The 18,865-nt window shown below is 45.7% G+C and overlaps 1 protein-coding gene across 1 annotated transcript in view; it reads left to right on the forward strand.

Moving 5' to 3' along the window:
* Positions 1-9,257: 9,257 nt before the first annotated feature.
* Positions 9,258-18,865, forward strand: part of LOC147634184 (Small GTP-binding protein) — a 59,972-nt gene continuing 50,364 nt past the window's right edge. The window contains 1 exon segment of the mRNA XM_086805334.1: positions 9,258-9,665. Within this exon segment, the coding sequence (XP_086661460.1) occupies positions 9,402-9,665 (264 nt within the window). The 5' untranslated portion in view covers positions 9,258-9,401.

Below are 18,865 nucleotides of genomic sequence, written 5' to 3' on the forward strand. Positions count from 1 at the left end.
GGATTGGTTGAAACGGTTGCATCATTTCCAAAATGACCCTCCAGATAGGCTTGTGATGCATCCCCAAATTACATTGTCTGACTCCACGTGGAAAGGTGAAAACATAACCGTTTTCACCCACGATGTCATGTACATGACAAATACCCAATGTAGACAGATTGTATGCCTTTCTTAGTTGAGACAAAGCAAGCGGTCGATCAAATATCTTGCTCCAATGAATACTCTACAAAAACATTTACTTACCATGATTCAGAGGCCGATCAGACCATTGTAAATGACATAGTATAGCTTGCCAATCTTGAATGAGAGTAGTCAAATAATATGAAGAGCCTAGAACACGACCAGTGAAATGCTTAAAAGACTATATCATCATGATTAATAATCCAATGTCCATATGCATCTATTCGCATGTTAGTGCACATAGCTCCCAACATGCATCCCTATGGCTTGACTTACTCTTTAAATGCAGGTAGAAGAGCGATCTTCCTTACCAAAATATAATAATGAATATTAAGGACATTGAGCCCACCATGCATTTTAGGTGAGCACATAAGCACTTGCCTTAGCAAACGTAACAAATTTCTATCTGCTTTGGTTTTCCATAGGCATTCCGTTGCTTTAGACATGAAAATATCAATCCGTTTGTGCAACCAAGGTGGTAGCGGAAAATAAAATTGGACATATGCCATTATTATGGACTACACTATCCACAATTGCACATGTAGAGGCCATGTAGATAATTTCCAATATTCTATTTTAGAGTGCAATTTTTCCATCACCCATTGAGTCTTATCCTTCAAAGATAACTCCCAACCAATGGAATAACCCAGATGCCTGACATGACCATAAAATTATGATGCCAATCATAATTTTTCAAAGGAAGCAACTTTGATTTTTTACATGTAATCTTGTAGCCGAACCATAGAGGGATAGTGCTTTTGTGAGAACCCTTACATCAGCCTCTATATTCTTTGGAAAAAAGAAAGAGTCATCGGCATACACCTACGCCACAAAAATTGTGTACCATCCTCCATGGAGAGGCCATGTAGCTGCCTATATTGTGTTAGTTTGTCTATATAAAGGAGCATTGGGTGAGTCTTCGATAACGCACTAAGTGGATAACCCTGCCGAACAGATTTCCCAAGATGCCAAGAGGCTGAAAGTTCTTCACCCAAAATGCATTTAGTTCTTCTCTCTTGGTAAAGCTAGAAGATGACATTTTTCATTATAGGCACAAAACCTATTGTGTCTATTATCTGGGCTCATTGCTCAAGCTATAAAGTCCTAATGCACTGTATCAAAGGCCTTGGCTATGTCCACTTGCATGATGAGAACATTCCGCTGCGTATACTTGGCATATTCAATGCCAATATATACATTTGCTATATTGTCAATGATTTGTTTTCTAGGGACAAATCCACACTACTTTTTAAATGCAAACCTGCATGTAGGACACCCTTTATTCTATTAACAAGCATATTGGTGACCAATTTATATATGACAAGCATTAAAGAGATAGGAAGCCAATATAGCTTCACATAGCTATTTTTTGGGCAGTAATTTTAGCAAGCCTTTTTTCCATGAGCATGGAAACTGTCCAACATTCTAGCAATGATTTACCATAAGTAAAATTGACAATTTCAAAATATTCCAAAACATTTACAAGAACTCCATAGTCAAGCCATCCCAGCCTGAAGACTTCCATTTACCTAGACCTTTTATAACATCATCCAATTCTTCATCTATGAAGGGCTCATCCATATTATTAGCCTCTTGCCATGTGATGACAAGTATAACTTGTTGTAAGAAAGTTCTTGCGCATCAAGAGCCTCCCTGCTGGAAAGTGGGAGAGGTGTTGTGAAAATACGAGAAAAGTATTCATGGGGCAAGCATCTGCAAGCTAAGTTTTTTGTGCATGTCCAGGTACTACTTGTTCTTTTGACTTTTGCAATGCTTTGTTTTTGTCTGGAAGTATGCAAGCCTTTAAAAAAATATTTTGGCGAGTAGACAATTTTTAGCTTATGTTAACAGGTTCAGTTCATTATTGAGCTCTCTAAACTGGTTGATTTCAATGTACTCTTGCATTTTTTCTTGTTCTTTTTGTCCTCTATTCTCTCCCATGTAGGATCTGCCATAGTCTTGTCTCACACCTTTCATTGGCTATACAAATTTAAACCAAGAAATATCTATATCCTCTTGCTTGTGCATGACAGGGGGGATGTATAGCTGTACGTACCAAATCACGGAAATGAGCATGTGACAAATAACTATTGTTAATCATAAGCAACCTTTTATGAGGTAATGGACAATCATTGTCAGCCATGCCAAAGTATAGACTAAAGCCATACCGGCAGAGAGACGTAATGTGTGATCAATCCACATTTTACATGTGTATGCATCATACTGAGTAGCATTTAGAAGATACTATCTTTCCAAGCATGCCCAGTAATGCAAAACAACATTATGATGAAAAGTATAACCCTTTGAATGTGGCATGAGCTATGTCGACAAATCACATGCATCTAAAGAAGTCATTGTCTGCGTCCAATCTTGCTTTTCAAAACACATCATGTGAGAGTGGTGAGAGGTGTTACCATGAAATTCAGGCGGATTATTGAAATCCCCTATAACAAAAGCATTTGAAATCCATGGATATGTTTGTAAAGGAGCACCACATTGCAACTCTATATGCTGAGGTTTGTGATGCATAAATACTTATGCAAATTCATACAACTCTCTAGCAATCATACATTGCACCACAAGCCAATAACCATTTGGATCATTGCAAGCTAGTATAGGTTGTAACTCATGCCTAACCATTACAAGGGTGCCAAAAAAAGCTTAGGTTCTTGCATAGAAAAGATGATATACAGAGAAAATGTAAGGTTCCCCCCCTTCCAAAATAGGGGAAACACTTAAGATAGTCCACGAAGTCTTAACTTGGAGAAAATTTCCTACTCATCGACACCTTGACCATGCAGAGATTCAAGGATACGATTCATAGGTAAGACCTAATTCTATCCCGCAGGGGGAGCGTGGTCTTCTAAAAATCAAATCACCCATAGGGTAATTGATCATAAATTGGGCAACTACAAGACTTGATTTCTAGAGGCAACGCTTTTTTCCTCATCCATGCAAGGCACAGCCGCTGGTCTAGTCTTCTAGAATAGAATTGCCCGAGAACCTATTTATCTAACGTAGGGCTTTTACTTCATATGTTGGAAAGCTACCCGACTAATCGGGTCCACCCGTCCGTAGGATGGTGCCGTCGGGGCATTCCATCCTCCCACTTTCTACCCTACTCGCGTCAATTTGTTTTCTAATTAATCCTACCACACTGTTTGACATAAATAAACATGTTCCTTAATTAAGGCCCTTTTCACAAGGTTTATTTAAAACAGCCTTTTTCCACAGTACAATAATGCCAAGACAAGATCTAAAAGAAAAGTTTATACATGAATCAATTTTATACAAGCAAAACCGGCTCTCTTATTCTTTTCCTTTATACCGCCGATGATCTAGAATTCGGCCTTCCAGCCTCTACATGCTGGGAAAAACCCTACGGGACCATACACCTCATCGTCGGCGACCGGTTGGCGAGGACTCAAGCCGGCCTGTCACCCTCTCAGGCTCCATCGCTCGATCCTCCCGCCCCTCAGAGGGATGTCTGCGCACTAGGGTGGGCTAATTCACCGCACTAGCCTGGGCCCTCAGAACTAGGCAGCATCACAATCACTCGCCTCAATCGGCAAACCTCATTCTCCCAATGGTATGAGGGATACCATGGGCCAACTCCGAGCCTTACTAACGTCTCCGCCGTCCGGCTATACAAGCACAAGAACGGGGCAACATCAAGGCAGGGAGAGTTGTACCTGTACCTTAATTTAACCAAGATAGCAATCCATTTACTCAACTAAACCATAGGACTAGAATCCATGTTACCTTCTTAAGAAAACAATCTTTTTCACAAAGATTTTAGCATTTCAACTTGAGATTGCGATAAGACATTCTTTATTAAGGCATATGCTGTTGTTTTTAAAAGAATACAAACTTTAGATAGTAAATCAATCAAATAGATCACTATTAACAATTAATAGAGAAGCTGGGGCCATACCTCAACCCCTAAGAATGATATATAATTGAAAAACAAAATATGTATGTACCTCATAGAAATTTGTCGTTTATCGTTGCCTTTGCTCGTTAACAAGAGCTTTAGAACATAGAGTCTTCTAATACCTTCTCTTACGATTGAAATCATCCAATCATCCCCAAGCTTTATCTCCTCTTACTCATACTGTGACTCTTCTCTCTTTCTAAGATCTATGGCAAAATAGCCTTCTCTTACAGGGCTACGGCATACTTTTCTTTCTCTAAAAGAAAAGCTATGGAGTTTTAGTCTCTTCCTCCGAAAGAACATAGCAATCTAAGCTTCTTTTCTAAGATATTAGATAAGAATGAAGGGATATATACATCTCAAGCTCTAGGATTACCTTGAGGCTACTTGCTGCCTTCTCACAGTTTTCTCTGTGTAGAGACCCTGACAGAAACAGCAAATTGTTTCGGCCATAACTCTCTGATAAAAACTCAGAATATGGTCATATAACCAGTCAAAAGAACGGGAAGGCATCTAGTCTACAAGCTTGCGTGAGTAGAATAGGCAAAAATGTGTGTTTATAGCCACAAACGCGCCATCTTTAGAAACACATTATTTTTTTACATTTTTAGTATGCATGGACTCTAAATGTATAAAAGTACTCTAAATATGACCTCTTATCACCTAAATTCGAAATTCTATTTTTGGGGATACTTATCTCTTAATAGAACTATTCTTATGTTCTTATTTCTTTTAGGATTTTTGGAGCTAATATTTTTATTCTAACACTTTCCTAATGTTTCTAACCTTATTGTCTCACTCTTCTCTAAATACACTCTCTTTCCTTATTGAAATCTATATTAAAAGAGACACATACATACATGGCTTGGGAGGGACCTAACAGAAAACTCCTTGTCTTCCAGAAAAACTATGTTGATTATGTTCTTGCAAACAAACCACATAGGGATGTATAGTATTTACATTTAACCAAAATAGCCTCCATTTATGATATCTAGAGAAGACTCTTGTCTTCAAGCAAAACCATGCTGATTATGTTCTTGCAAGCAAACCACATAGGGATACACAGTATTTACATATAACCAAAACAACCTCCATTTATTTACATCACAGAGGCCCTGTATGTCGTAAGTAAAGCACTTGTTGGTATGAACATATTTACAATACAAGTAAAAGAGAGGCTACACCTCAACTTGCATGGTAGCCTGATTGCTAAAGTCACCATGGAAAGAGTGTTATGTAGCTTAAACATCAACCATATTTGTATGCAATGAATTTTTTGCACCATGAGCAAACAAAGAATCACCTCTCGCTATTGATACCCACATACCTACTCTTGTATGTAGCTTAAACATCAACCATATTTGTATGCAATGAATTTTTTGCACCATGAGCAAACAAAGAATCACCTCTCGCTATTGATACCCACATACCTACTCTTGTAATATTGCCTAAAGTATCAGAGTAGTCACGATCCAGAAGCTCCCTCTATCTAGTTGCGAGAGACCAGAGGCCTCTCTTCAGGAGTTATTGTTTTTTTGGGAGTCTGCCATGCATTAGAATCCAGTATATCTTTAACTTTTGCATTTACCACATGGGAGCCTATCAAGGTAACTTTTTCTTTTCCTTTATCCACGCCTGCATGCTGTAAGTGAGTTACATTCTTCTCTTTTTGAGTTTGTATTAAAGGTGTAGGAGTAACTGAGAAGAGGACATGGCCGTAACAAGCAACCACAATAAAAGCGACAGACATTCTGATTGTATATGTCTAAACATTTTACAAGTGAAACATGAACCCGCAAAATTTCCCAATTTAAGCTTAAAGAAAGCTTCATGTGTTGGGATTCCTTGCATTTCAACATTTATTTCTACTCTATTATCAGGCATTTGTTTATCTATATCTCAAAGGATACATAAAATGTTTGCATTGCCAAATCATCTAGGAGGGCACACAACCTTACCTAATGATTCAGCCAAAAAAGGCAATGCATGGTGCATATAGACTGGGATATCTACCACTTCCACCCACACAGGGCAAATGTGCTTATAGACTGGGAGATCTACCACTTCCACCCACACAGGGCAAATGTGCTTGATAAATTTCAGATAATCTTTGGTGGGCGACCAAGGGTAAACATGCACCATTTGTTGTTGAAAGAACAAACGTGACTTTTCTAATTGCATTTGTTTGTACTTAGATTTAGTGACAATCACCTCATAAAAACCTCTTGTTGTAGAGAGCAAACCCCTTCCATGAAGCATCCCCCAAGCATGGCTTTTATTCATGAACCAACATCTATTTTTGCAGGCATTTTACCAAGATCAAAGAGAACATGACCTAGAATTTTCAAATGAAAATCCGACATAGGCACATCCCATGCTTGTCGACTGTTTGCAAAACCATCCTCAAGAGTGTCGCAGAACTACTGTGGTTCGGATTCGCACAACGAAGAGGCTGCAAGTCGAAATGTAATTACTTGCATTTGGGATCAACAAACAATTCCCTTCTATGATAAGTAGATACAGATTGCACCATGAAGGAAGGGGAAGGAAAACACAGGCACATACAATAATCAACAAACACACAAAACACAAAAGATAGTACACACAAACACACAAGTCTAAAGAGAAGGTAGAGACAGAAGCAAAGAAGAAAAGGACAGAGGCGAAGGAAAGAAGAAAGCATGAACAAAAGTCGAGAAGAAAAAAGAGACGAGTATAGCAAACATGCGAAGGGCTAAGATCAAGTGAAAGAAAGTAGCGAGCACAAGTAGACAACAAGAAGACAAGAATGCATGCACATGCACACACGCAAGCTAGTAGGAAGTGAAGAGGCGGCGAGCAAAGGAGGAAATAGCAAGTAAGAGTTGGCACACAAGTGTACGGCAGATTTGGAGGACTGATGAGTAGATAAACATAGGGCCAGACCATACGAGTGGAAGTAGTTGAAAAGCATAGGTATGGCGAGCTCCACAAACCCTTTTCTTTCTCTCTCTCTTAGAGGTGGAGACTGAGGAGAACTATGTTTGCAGATGCTCGATGTATTATGAGATACGTGGGAGATTCCACTTCAGAGAGGGTTTTGGGCCATTATCAAGAGTCATCGACTATCCGGATCAACGTTGTCTTGGGCTCTACCTTCTAGAGCTGTGTAGACACATGGACTAGCTGCTTGGATCACGCCGACAATGTCCGGGCATAGATACCTCACACAGCCTCAGACCATGATCTTTTTCTCCCACATCTAGGAAGCCTCTCATCGCCGCCTGAGAGAGGAACCCACCTAGGACCCCCACCTCTCAGTCGAGTCATAAAGTACACATAAGAGCCTCTCCATTTCCCCGGGGTTACCATAGACCAAGTGGTTTAGATGCAGCGAGCTAGGTGCCCAAGACCTATAGGGCTACATAGTTGCTCTGCTTGTCAGCTCCAAGTCCAAGAGATGCTCTGGCGATATAGAGATGCCCACATAAGACATGTGGACATTGATGCCCTTTACACAGTTCTTGAGGATGATAACGAGACCACCAGCCACCCTAGCTTGATGTTCCTTGGACCTTGGGTCATCGTGCTATTGCATTCCTGAGGATGATGATGAGACCACTAGCCACCCTAGCTTAATGTTCCTAGGACCTTGGGTCATCGTGCTATTGTATTCCTGGGGATGCTACTTGTATTTGTAGCTAGTAGTCTTTTTTCCAGTGTTTTATTTTTACGTTTTACTAGGATTAGTGTAACACTTGCATATTTTGTAATACCTTTTTTTGTCTCATAGACCCTAGTGGTCTTTTGAAGATGTTAATAAAAGTTTCTTTCTCTCTCTCTCTCACACACCCACATGTGCATGCATGTATGCACGCATGCACACACACACACACACACACACACACACACGTGTGCCTACATGCATTCACCTAATAAGGTAATTGATAAGGTAGATGACTTGTAAGGATGTGTAGGGCTAAGATGCATTTATGTGTAGGGCTCAGATGCACTTATATGTTTATGCGTTTATGGTTAGGACATGTGACTAGATTGGTGGATTATTATGAGTATATATTTAACTTGGCAATGTAGTAGCATAGATAATACATTGTTTGCAAAGGAGGATTGCAAAGGAGGATGTAATAATTAATTAGGGGAATTCAAATCATCATTGCTAGCTCCATCTTGGCCAAGATCTTTGGGACATCATGGAATGTAAACTTAGCAGATAGGTGAAAAAAACAATAAGAAGCAAGTAGGATTTTGACTTGCATAAAGTATTATTGAACTCTTAGGGTGCTCATGGAAGTGAGTAAGCTCTAAGATACAAGCTATACTACTACTTTATAGACTTTAAAAAACCATTACATTGTTCCACAAGTAAGCTATTGGAAAAGGATGGCTATTTAAGGAAACTAGTGCTTGCTATTGAATATACAAACATGTAAAATGCCACATGCAAATGACTTAGCAATCACATTAGTGTGAAGCACAAAGGCTCTCTCTCCACCCACTCTATTTAGGCTTTGCACTTATTGATTGGAATGACTATGTTAGCAAGAGATTACAAAGGGCAAACATCAATGCATTTGCCATTATTGTTCTTCATCACGATGATCCTATGGTCACTCTTTAGAGTTAATGGTTACCACATGAAACAATTATATATGTATAAGGGTGTGGATAATGTTTGCAAAAGCCAAAAACAATCTTCATAAAAACTTTACAAGGGCCTCTTCCCATTGTTTGTATTCTATCAAAGCCGAAGAATGTGTTGGAATTCTTTAAGTTTTCTAGCATGAGAGTACCTTCAAAGATAGATGGTTGCAATGTGTGATGCTTAGACTAGAGGTATGAAAACACCTACACTATGCATTTGAGATCACATGTAAATCAGTTTGGGAGTTGGCCTTTAGAGGAGTATCTTTTTGATACTTTGATACTTTATGGAGCAGAAGTGGGATGGCTTGTGAAGTTAAATTACCTTATTGGTGCCTCGGTATTATGTTGTGGAGAAAAAATTGGGGTATAAATCTTGAGTTTTACCCCTTTTTTTTTGGGGCACTAATAGTGCCATTACATAGATCATATGTGGTCATCGTGCTCCTAACTTTTAATGCCATCATATATATATGTGGTGAGCTCACTTGGCTATCCCTTGGCTACAATGTATAAGAAGAATGCCATAAACTTGCTTAGCTAGATTTTCCATCGCAAGAGAGCGCACCTAGCATACCAATATGATACACAGTAAATGAGAGCCAAGTAGGCTAAGGTCGGCCTTGGCAGGAGCACAACAACAGCAATGCAGTGGCGCTCCCTTACACAAGTTTGGCGCTTGTTGTCTTCCACCGCGCAGGTTGGCAGCAGGTTCCACTTCGCAACTGCCGCCGCCGCACGCCTTCCTCATGAGATCGACCTCAAAGACTACCCTCCGGACGTGGCCAGGAACTTCTCCATCATAGCCCATATCGACCACGGCAAGTCCACTCTGGCTGATCGTCTTCTCGAGCTGACGGGCACCATCAAGAAGGGACATGGACAACCGCAATATCTCGACAAGCTACAGGTACGCCTCCACGCCCTTTCCTGAACGTTCTCAAAAGTTCGCTTTGTGCTGTGCGGAAGATGCATGGTTTATCTAAGCTTAGGTATGTTTGCTATCCACAACCATCTACTCTTCTCGGTTGATTTAGATCGATCGATCCTGCAAAACTTAGCCTTGCAGTATGTGATTAGAGAGGGCTGCACAGCAATTTGGGCCCCACAATATGCATGGTATCCAAGGATATCATTATGTTTTTAGAGTCCTTGTAACCTCGTGCCTTAGGGAACGGACATTTCGATGATTGCATTCTCTTTCATGTGTACGGGAGATATCCCGTGTCATCCCAACAAAATGAAAAAGTACTGAACTAAAAAGCTGAATCTGGGTGTGCAATAAGTACAATGAGTGGGGGAGGGGATGGAGCTCTACTACTAGGAGAATGCAAAGCTATATGCATGGAGAGAGAGAGAGAGAGAGAGAGAGAGAGAGAGAGAGAGAGAGAGAGAGACACGTCCTCAAAAAGGGTCTGTGAGACCAAAAAGGTAGTACAATGTATCCATGATGAATAGTGAAGCATGGAAAAGAAAAACTGTATGAAACTAGATACATAAGCTAAAGTATCCATGTGGATGCTACATGATGACATATGTGGTCATACTATGATACCCCCTTTGAGATTTGGGGCATCTGGCTCTTAGAAGGGATTTTGCAGTGACACCTTGTGTACATCAGATCCAAAGGATCATGTGTCCGTGTACGTTGTCATGGATGTGGCTAGGCCCCTTGTTGCTCCAATTGGGCCTCTGTAGTTGTGGTTGTGACCCAAAGAAATTTGTGTCGATTTACATTTAAAAGGAATCCTATTGACTAATGCTTGCAAGCATGTCAAAGGTTCAAAACTTGAAATCTCTTCCTTCTCACAATTAAAGATAGAGGTTGTCATATGAAATCTAGGGTATTTTAAATGTTAGTGTGGTTGGCACCTAATTACACATCATAGCAATATATGATATGAATTATCGTGAGCATAGTATATTTGTATCACGTGCAATGTCGAATTGTACTCAATCTTCTAGAATTAAATGACAAATATCATCGTACAAAGTCATTCAACCTCCATTGGGGTATCAACTGGCTTGCATTTGGTCATGCCAAATGCCTTGAGTATCTCATGTGCATATTTTTGCTAAGAGATGAAAATGTTACCTGGTTTCTACCAGACCTCAATCCCTAAACAATAAAGTCCATATTTCCATAGGAAATACTCCCTTTTTGGGAATCCAAGAAGCCATGCCAAACATAGGCACAGCAACCAACTATGTCTCAATAACCAATACCAATGAGATACATCATATACCAATGAAATAAATCATATATGATGTAACCATCATAATCCATAGTTGGTGTCGATTCCACCAACTCCAAGGAGCAGCCCCTCGTTTCCCAATCCCCAGTGTCATGTCAAACACATATTACTCTCTTTGCTTGCTTCCATGTACACACTTGCAAACACCAAGCCTAGAAATAAAAAACCGATTGACTGACCGTGCACACGGATATTGAGCATCCACTAGATTTGAGCGCAGACATCAAGTCCCCAGCATACCAGATTCCTGTCACCATTTGGCTACCCAATTGGTCCACCTGTGCTTTCTCATCATGTATGTACATTGGATTGGTGTCCATGGCAGTTGTATATGCTGGGGATTGATGCCACTCATGTGATATTGTGGACTGTTAGAAGTCATCTCCTGTCTAGTTTTATACACTAGGGCCTTTGTTGTGGGTGTGCCCGCCCTTATGAGGTGTTTTATCATTTTTCCCCACTTCTTGCATTTTTCCCTTATTTTTCATATTTTTTCTGTGGCTTGGGAGGCAGCTCATGTGCTGGCCGACTACTGAACTGGTCCACGACTCCATCAATGAGGTGGCCGATTGCTGATGATCTGGCCGACTGGAGATGTGAGCTGGTCGTGGAGTTTCAGGGCCAGTCGGCTGCCTACAGCAGGCCGACTGCTGATGTGGGGGCATATAAATAGGCCCCCAGTCCCCTTGCGTGATCAGATACTGGAGTTTTCTCACCACTTCAGTGACTTGGGGCTCACGGACCTATTGCAGACCCGATTACACTCAGCCCGCATGAGCTTGTTTGGTATAGGAGACTGGCGGGCGGATCCGGTCCACACCTCAGTTGAGGCGGTGCTTCTGATTCTCCTCCATGCCGCCCCGAGGGTGCAGCCTACCTTTAGATACATATATACAGAGGATTGGTCTCACGCCTATGCCCTGGACAGGGCGAAGGCGGAGTGGGGCTGGACACAGAGACAGGTCACCCTCTTTTTGGAGAGACTCCGCACCCGGACAGACAGTGATTATTCTCCCTCCAAGCCGGCGCCCAAGACTCACAGAGTGGAGGGCAGATCATCCGGGCCGGCTGAGAGGGGTGAGCCAGTGGAGGCTGCTTCACTTGCCATAGCTCATCCATGAGGATCCTCTCATGGAATATCCAGGGTCTCGGTGGACATCGCTGCTACATTGGTCGGGGCAGACTTCGCCAGGAGATCCAGAGGGCTCTCGTTGGAGGACCCATAGATATCCTTTTCATCCAGGAGCACCACCTTTCTGCCGGGCGTACCCGCACCTGCGGGAAGATCTTGCCAGGCAGGAGTCACACTTTTTGGTCACCGGCATATGGCTCCCAGGGGAACCAGGGTGGAGTATGCATCTCAGTCAGCGAGCAGCTTCTATCCGAGGTTGTGGACTCTGGCATTCTGGTCCAGGGTCGTGCGCAGTGGATCATCCTTCGAGTTGGGGAAGACCGCATTGGCTTCCTCAACTTCTACGCCCCTAATGGGGCGACCGGGAGAGCCGAGTTCTGGAGCACCATTAGGCAGTCCCTCCCCTTGGCAGACCACTGGTGCCTCGGAGGGGATTGCAACATGCTGGAGGATGCAGAGGACAGGATGGGGGGCAGCCAGGAGACCATTCATGGGCCGGAGCTCGTTGCCTGGGAGGAACTAGTGCTACAGGTGAGAGGCCAGGATCCGTGGACTCTCCCGGAGTTTGGCAGGTTGCAGGGGAGTCTATCTTTCTCGCGCTCGGATAGACGGGCCACAGGAGTTAACCTTTCCCGCATCGACAGGTTTTACATTGATGAGTGGGCTTGTGATAGAGGTGGCACAGTGGGCATACTTGCAGGCTCCTCGTTTTCAGACCACTTTCCAGTGCTTCTCCAGATCGAGGACCCCACGAGAGGAGAGCAGGGCCAGAGCGTCCGGATTCCAGATTGTCTCATAGAGGAGCCCGAGATTGCGATCAGAGTTGAGCAGGTCTGGCAGGAGCTGCAGTCCAGGAGAGGATCGGCAGCCAGCGATCTTGCCAGTGGCTTGCAGGAGATCAGCCAGATGCTCAGATAGGCTGCCTTGGACCGGCTGGAGGCCTTCAGGGAGCAGGAGAGGAGCCTACGGAGGAGTCTAGCGTCCCTCCAGAGACTCCAGGAGAGGGATCCTACGAGCCCTTGGATCTCAGAGCAGACGGAGTCAGCTCGCATTGAGATCAGATCCATCGAGGAGAGGAGGGTGGAGTTCCGATTCCATGCTCGGGCTTCTTTTTGGACACAGGCTGGAGACAGAGTGACTCGAGATTTCTTTGAGGCGACAGGGCCTCGCTTCAGACGAGAGGGTCTCAGGCGTCTTCGGCAGGCTGATGGCCAGGTTGTGGTGGATCCCCCCAGGGTTCGGGCTATAGCCACATATTTTTACAGGGATCTTCTCTCTGCTGAGCCAGCAGATGACAGGGTGAGAGAGGCTCGGGAGGCAGTCTGGAGCTTCACGAGACCGGTTGTGCCGGCCCATTTGCAGCACTCCCTTCTCTCCCCCTTCTCGGATACGGAACTGGAGGAGGCTCTTCAGGCATTACCTCGGGGCAAATGCCCAGGAGAGGACGGTCTTTCGGTGGCTTTCTTCCAGAGGTACTGGGGCCTCTTACATAGGGGCTTCAGATTGGCATTCCAGGAGATTATGGAGTCAGGAGTCATGCCGGACAGCATGGCAGAGGGGTTGATCCACTTGATCCCCAAAGAGGGAGGAGACAGACTGGAGATTAGACAGTGGAGACCGATCACCTTGCTAGGCACGGCCTACAAGGTCCTAGCTAAGGCGATCAGCAGGCGGCTTCAGCCTCACCTTCCGGACATCATCCACTCCACGCAGACAGGCTTCATCCAGGATAGGAGCATTCTGGATAACATTTTCTCTTTCTGGGAGGCTACGGCTCTGGCCAGATTTCGACAGGAGGATCTGGCAGTGCTCCTTCTCGACTTCGAGAAGGCATATGATCGGGTGGACTGGGCCTTCTTGGAAGGCACTATGGAGAGGATGGGCTTCCCCCCTCAGTGGATCCGTGGGGTCTCTGCACTCTACACATCAGCTCATAGCCAGGTGCTGATACAGGGCGTGCGCGGAGAGAGGTTCCAGCTCTCGTGCTCGGTGCGGCAGGGGTGCCCCTTGGCGCCCTTTCTTTTTCTTTTTGTGGCGGAGGCCATGAGCACTTTTTTGACGGCACAGGATACAGGTTTGCGGGGCCTCCAGCTTCCCATCCGCACCTCGGAGGAGCTCCTAGACTCGGAGTTTGCGGATGACACTGCTGTCTATCTTCAGGGAGGTGAGGAGAACCTCCGCCGCTTCGCCTTAGCCATGGACAGGTTTTGCAGAGCTTCGGGCGCTTTGATCAACTGGCACAAGTCGTGTGGGTTGTGGGTCAGCTCTATGCCCCCCCCGACTTGGAGGCCAGTTGACGGTTTTCAGTGGCTGCCTCCCGGCACTACAGTGCGTTATTTGGGATGCTATGTGGGCATTGACATATCTCCGGAGCAGCAGATAGCCCCCCTTCTTCTGAGCATTAGGAAGAAGCTTCTGTATTGGAGTACCGCTCGTTTATCTCTGGCTGGCCGAGTAGTTGTGGCCAACCAGGTTCTGCTTGCTACTATGTGGTACATCACTTCTTGCTGGGCCTTCTCTCGGGCGTGCATTGGCCAGGTGCAGAGGCTCATCAGGAACTTTCTTTGGTCCGGTGGCGACGGGCGGCCCGCCAGGGCCAAGGTGGCATGGGCGGTGATCACTCAGCCGAGGGAGAGAGGCGGCCTGGGCATTGTTGATCCTATTTGCCAAAGCCGAGCATTGCTTGGCAAGTTGGTAGTTCGTGGCCTCCTGCCAGGCGTTGAGCCGTGGAAGGAGTTTCTTGTTTCCAGGATGCTCAGCCGCACCCCTTCTCTTAGCGGCCCCTGGACCCCCAGCATCAGGTGGATCTTTACAGAGCAGCGATCCAGAGTAGTGGGCCTTGGGTTCGAGGAGCGTTTTGCAGCTAGCCTTCTGAGGGCCTGGGCGCATCTGAGGCCGTCACTCTTCCAGACTCCCCCGGGCACCGATGAGGAGCGCCTGAGGCAGCCTTTGATCTGGAACCCCTTGATTCGTCTCCCCAGTGGCCATATGGTTGGATCGCGGTCTCACGTGTCGTGGGGCCCGCTGAGCTCTGGCCCAGCCCAGTCCCTAGACGACTGGATAGGTTTTCAGCAGCTGCCTCTAGAGGCTCAGGAGAGGAGACTCAGTGGGATGAGGGGCAGAGAGTTGATGAGACAGGACATTGAGGCGGCCATCCCCCGGGAGTGGCGGACCCCAGTACAGGACCCTCCACCTCCACAGTGGATGGGTGTCTTTACTCGGCATGAGATCCTTCTAGCAGTCTGCGGCACAGCGGAGAGAGTCGCCCCACTCACTTTCGAGGTGGGAGAGGGTGGCCAGCTTCAGAGGACACGACTAGATTTGGATGGGCTCCAGGGATGTATTCTTCAGAGGGTGCGGGTGGTCGGCTTTCATCAGAGACAGTGGCATGTAGACCCCTCACCGGCCTCGATAGGGGAGGACTGTTCTTGGAGATTATGGGCTTGGGACAGCAGGCCTCTTATTCGCCTTCAGTGGGATCCAGGTGAGTGGTTTTGGCGAGATCCCTACTTGGCCCCTACCAGCCCAGGCATCCCCTTTTTTCAGTACACAGCGAGGTTGGGGCGGCGGATTCAGAGACACAGGATAGCGAGCACCCCAGCGGCGGCCGAGCATTGGCGGCGACAGGGGCTCTCCCCTGCCTTTCTTAGGGACTTCTGGCAGCGCCTTTGGGCCAGCTTCCGGCCCCGGAAGGTGACGCTGTTTCTCTGGCTCACAGCGCATAGAGGACTGGCTGTGGGGGCTTGGCTAGCTTTCGGCAGTCACCCAGCGTCCTGCCCTCGGTGCGGCCATGCACAGGAGTCGCAGCGGCACTGCTTATGGGATTGCCCACAGGCACAGCAGGTCTGGCAGTGCGCTCTCAGGATGGTTTTTGCAGGCTCACCAGGTGAGATGCTGGTGACGTGGGGTGCGGTGGCTTGGGCCACGGATAGCGGCCCGGCCCTTGGATATGAGGACGTCCCTGGCAGTGCGACCATCCAGGTCTCTGACAGGGCGATGGCGGTGGTTCCGACGCCAGACTTCTCTTCGGCAGCCCCTCAGGAGGGGGTCGGGCACAGATGGGAGATGATCAGCAGCATGACGGCTTGGCACATTTGGAGAGCCCGATGCAGGGAGGCCATTGACCGCCAGGCGACTCCACCGGCGGAGGTCATACAGGCCCTCTGGGTGGACATCATTCACACCTTGAGAGGACACTGGGGGAAACTCTAGGGCGACTCGGATCGCATGAGAGGGCGCCGCAAGGCTTTCCTCCGCACTTGGCAGCCTGGCCCTTTCCTCACCGCGAGGGGCGAGGATGTCACTTGGCACTACAGGCCTCCAGTCTGGCTTTTCTCACCTCCCACATGTACTACTAGGTAGCCCCCCCCAGAGAGCGGCCAGCCACGGGGGTGGAGCTCAGGTGTTCACTGTGTTTTTTATCCCTCCTTGCGAGGTGAGCTTTGTAGCCTTATGGCGTTTTCTCATTAACTAATAGAAGGATCTTTTTTCCGGAAAAAAAAAAATAAAATAAAAAAAATGACCCAATCCCTAGGGGATTGAATGAAAAGAATGATGAGCCTTGAGTGCCTTTTATAGGCCCTTGGGAAAAGAGAAGTGCTGGCCGACCATCAGTCGGCCAACCGACTGGCTAATAAATCCCAACATGCTATTATTTACAGCCGCCTTGCCATGTCTGGATGCCCCTTCAGCCGCCTTGGTTTCTGGTACAGCCGACCCCTCCTGGAAGCAGCCGACAGTACCCTTCTCATGCAGGTGACAGCATCCTGGTATTCTCCAAGTCCCCTCTAGCCAATCTGCACTCTGTGCTCCATAACCCTGGCTCTAATGGTCTTTTTCTGGTTACCTTCTCAGGGATAGTCCCTAAGAAGGTAACCAGAAAAAGACCATTAGAGCCAGGGTTATGTGTGTGTGCGCGCGCGCGCGCGCAGGCTAACTTCCCTCCTACCCAACATTGCTACCATGTGTTGGTGGAACAATAGAGAGCAGATGGTAGGGAACATGGGCACTTGAGAGGGTAGTGTGAGTTGCAAGTCTACATCGACAACCACTTGTTTGCAATACTGTATTCATATGCATTGGTATGGAAATCTGGTCGGAAATGCCCATGACACTATGTACTTGATTCTCCCAAGATCAATATACTTTATTTGAGGGACTTATGCCTTTGTGTACATGCCCGGAAATGCCTGGTGGAGTGTTCCATTGGGTCTGGTACTTCGTGTATTTGCCTGGAGCACGACTATTTTGGTATAGTCTCATGAACAGGAATTATCCATACCAATGCTGCATTGCATAGCATCTTTATGTGCTTGCTTGCAATTGAAATTGCATGCTGTTTTCATGCTTGCTTGACCAATGTGTAGTTCTAGGTAAGGGGACGCCCGCCTATGAACCGTGCGTGTGAAATTGTCTGCTAACATGGTTATGTGACATGTGACAGGTGGTAAGTATTGGTCATAAACCTACCCTTAGGAGTTACACTAATTTATAAGTGAGTGTGTATACACTTCATTAAGTTTTAGGTGACCAAAACTCATTTATAAATTATGACCAGCTTGGTGTTCACACACACACCGATGTCCCGAGGTGGACAAAACCCAATGTCCACTGCCCAAGCCTTATCCCCTTTATACAAAGGGAATAACCAGCTATGTGTCCTCTCTAGCTTGCTCCACAAAGCACCTGCCTGCCACCTACACTGGACAACTCACCACCTCACTCCTCTCTCTAGAGATAGGCACCACTTTCATGAGGGCATTTGGGCTGTATTTTTTGCACTTTCTCCTTCCCAACTCCATATCCAAGCTTACTAAGGTGTTTCCCAAGCTTCCAAGAGTGTTTCCGGGTGCTAATCACTCTCTTCTACACGCTCCCAATGACTGAAATTCAGCAAAACAGCTCTCTTTATTGCTGTAATTTCTGGTCTTTTTGTTGAAAACCCTAATTTCAACCCTCCTGTCTCAAGTTGAACCAGAGGGGAAGCTTTCCCAGGGTTCCCTTCATCCTCTTGAAGACTTTTGTCGCAAAGAAATGCGACAAATCGAAGATCTCATCATTCCAAGGACTTCCATCGCAAAGACTTCCGCTGTCATCGACTCTACTTGCAATTGGTAAGCTTTTATGCTTAAATATGGAAGCAAGTAGCAGGAGGGAGGAACCGGATTACAAGATCACATACCCTGTGTAGTGTTCTCTTGTCCTATGTGCTCTCTTGCAAATTGTTGCTAGTAGCTACCATGTGTTGGTGGAACAATAGAGAGGAGATGGTAGGGAACATGGGCACTTGAGAGGGTAGTGTGAGTTGCAAGTCTACATTGACAACCACTTGTTTGCAATAGTGTATTCATATGCATTGGTATGGAAATCTAGTCAGAAATGCCCATGACACTATGTACTTGATTCTCCCAAGATCAATATACTTTATTTGAGGGAGGGGCCGGCCGTTCCGGCTCATCGTGTGTCTCTTGTCAATTCAACAAATTACTTCTTGTATTGAGCATGTGTCCATCAAATCTTAGTGTATTTAAGTGTATTGATTAGCATTGTGTTCAACCAAGTTACAATTCCAGTATATTGACGCTTGGCGTAGACGTAAGTCCCTTTCTACAAGGTGCTAGTTCACATGACCCTTGGCATAAACATAAGTTTCTGGCCAACTAGGCGTTCATGTCCTTTTTGCCACTTGCACTCCATGTTGGTACTCTGACTACATATACAAAT

Source organism: Cibotium barometz, chromosome 11, assembly GCF_041138505.1.
Source record: "Cibotium barometz isolate CiBa-2024 chromosome 11, ASM4113850v1, whole genome shotgun sequence".
In the NCBI taxonomy this organism is placed as follows: domain Eukaryota; kingdom Viridiplantae; phylum Streptophyta; class Polypodiopsida; order Cyatheales; family Cibotiaceae; genus Cibotium; species Cibotium barometz.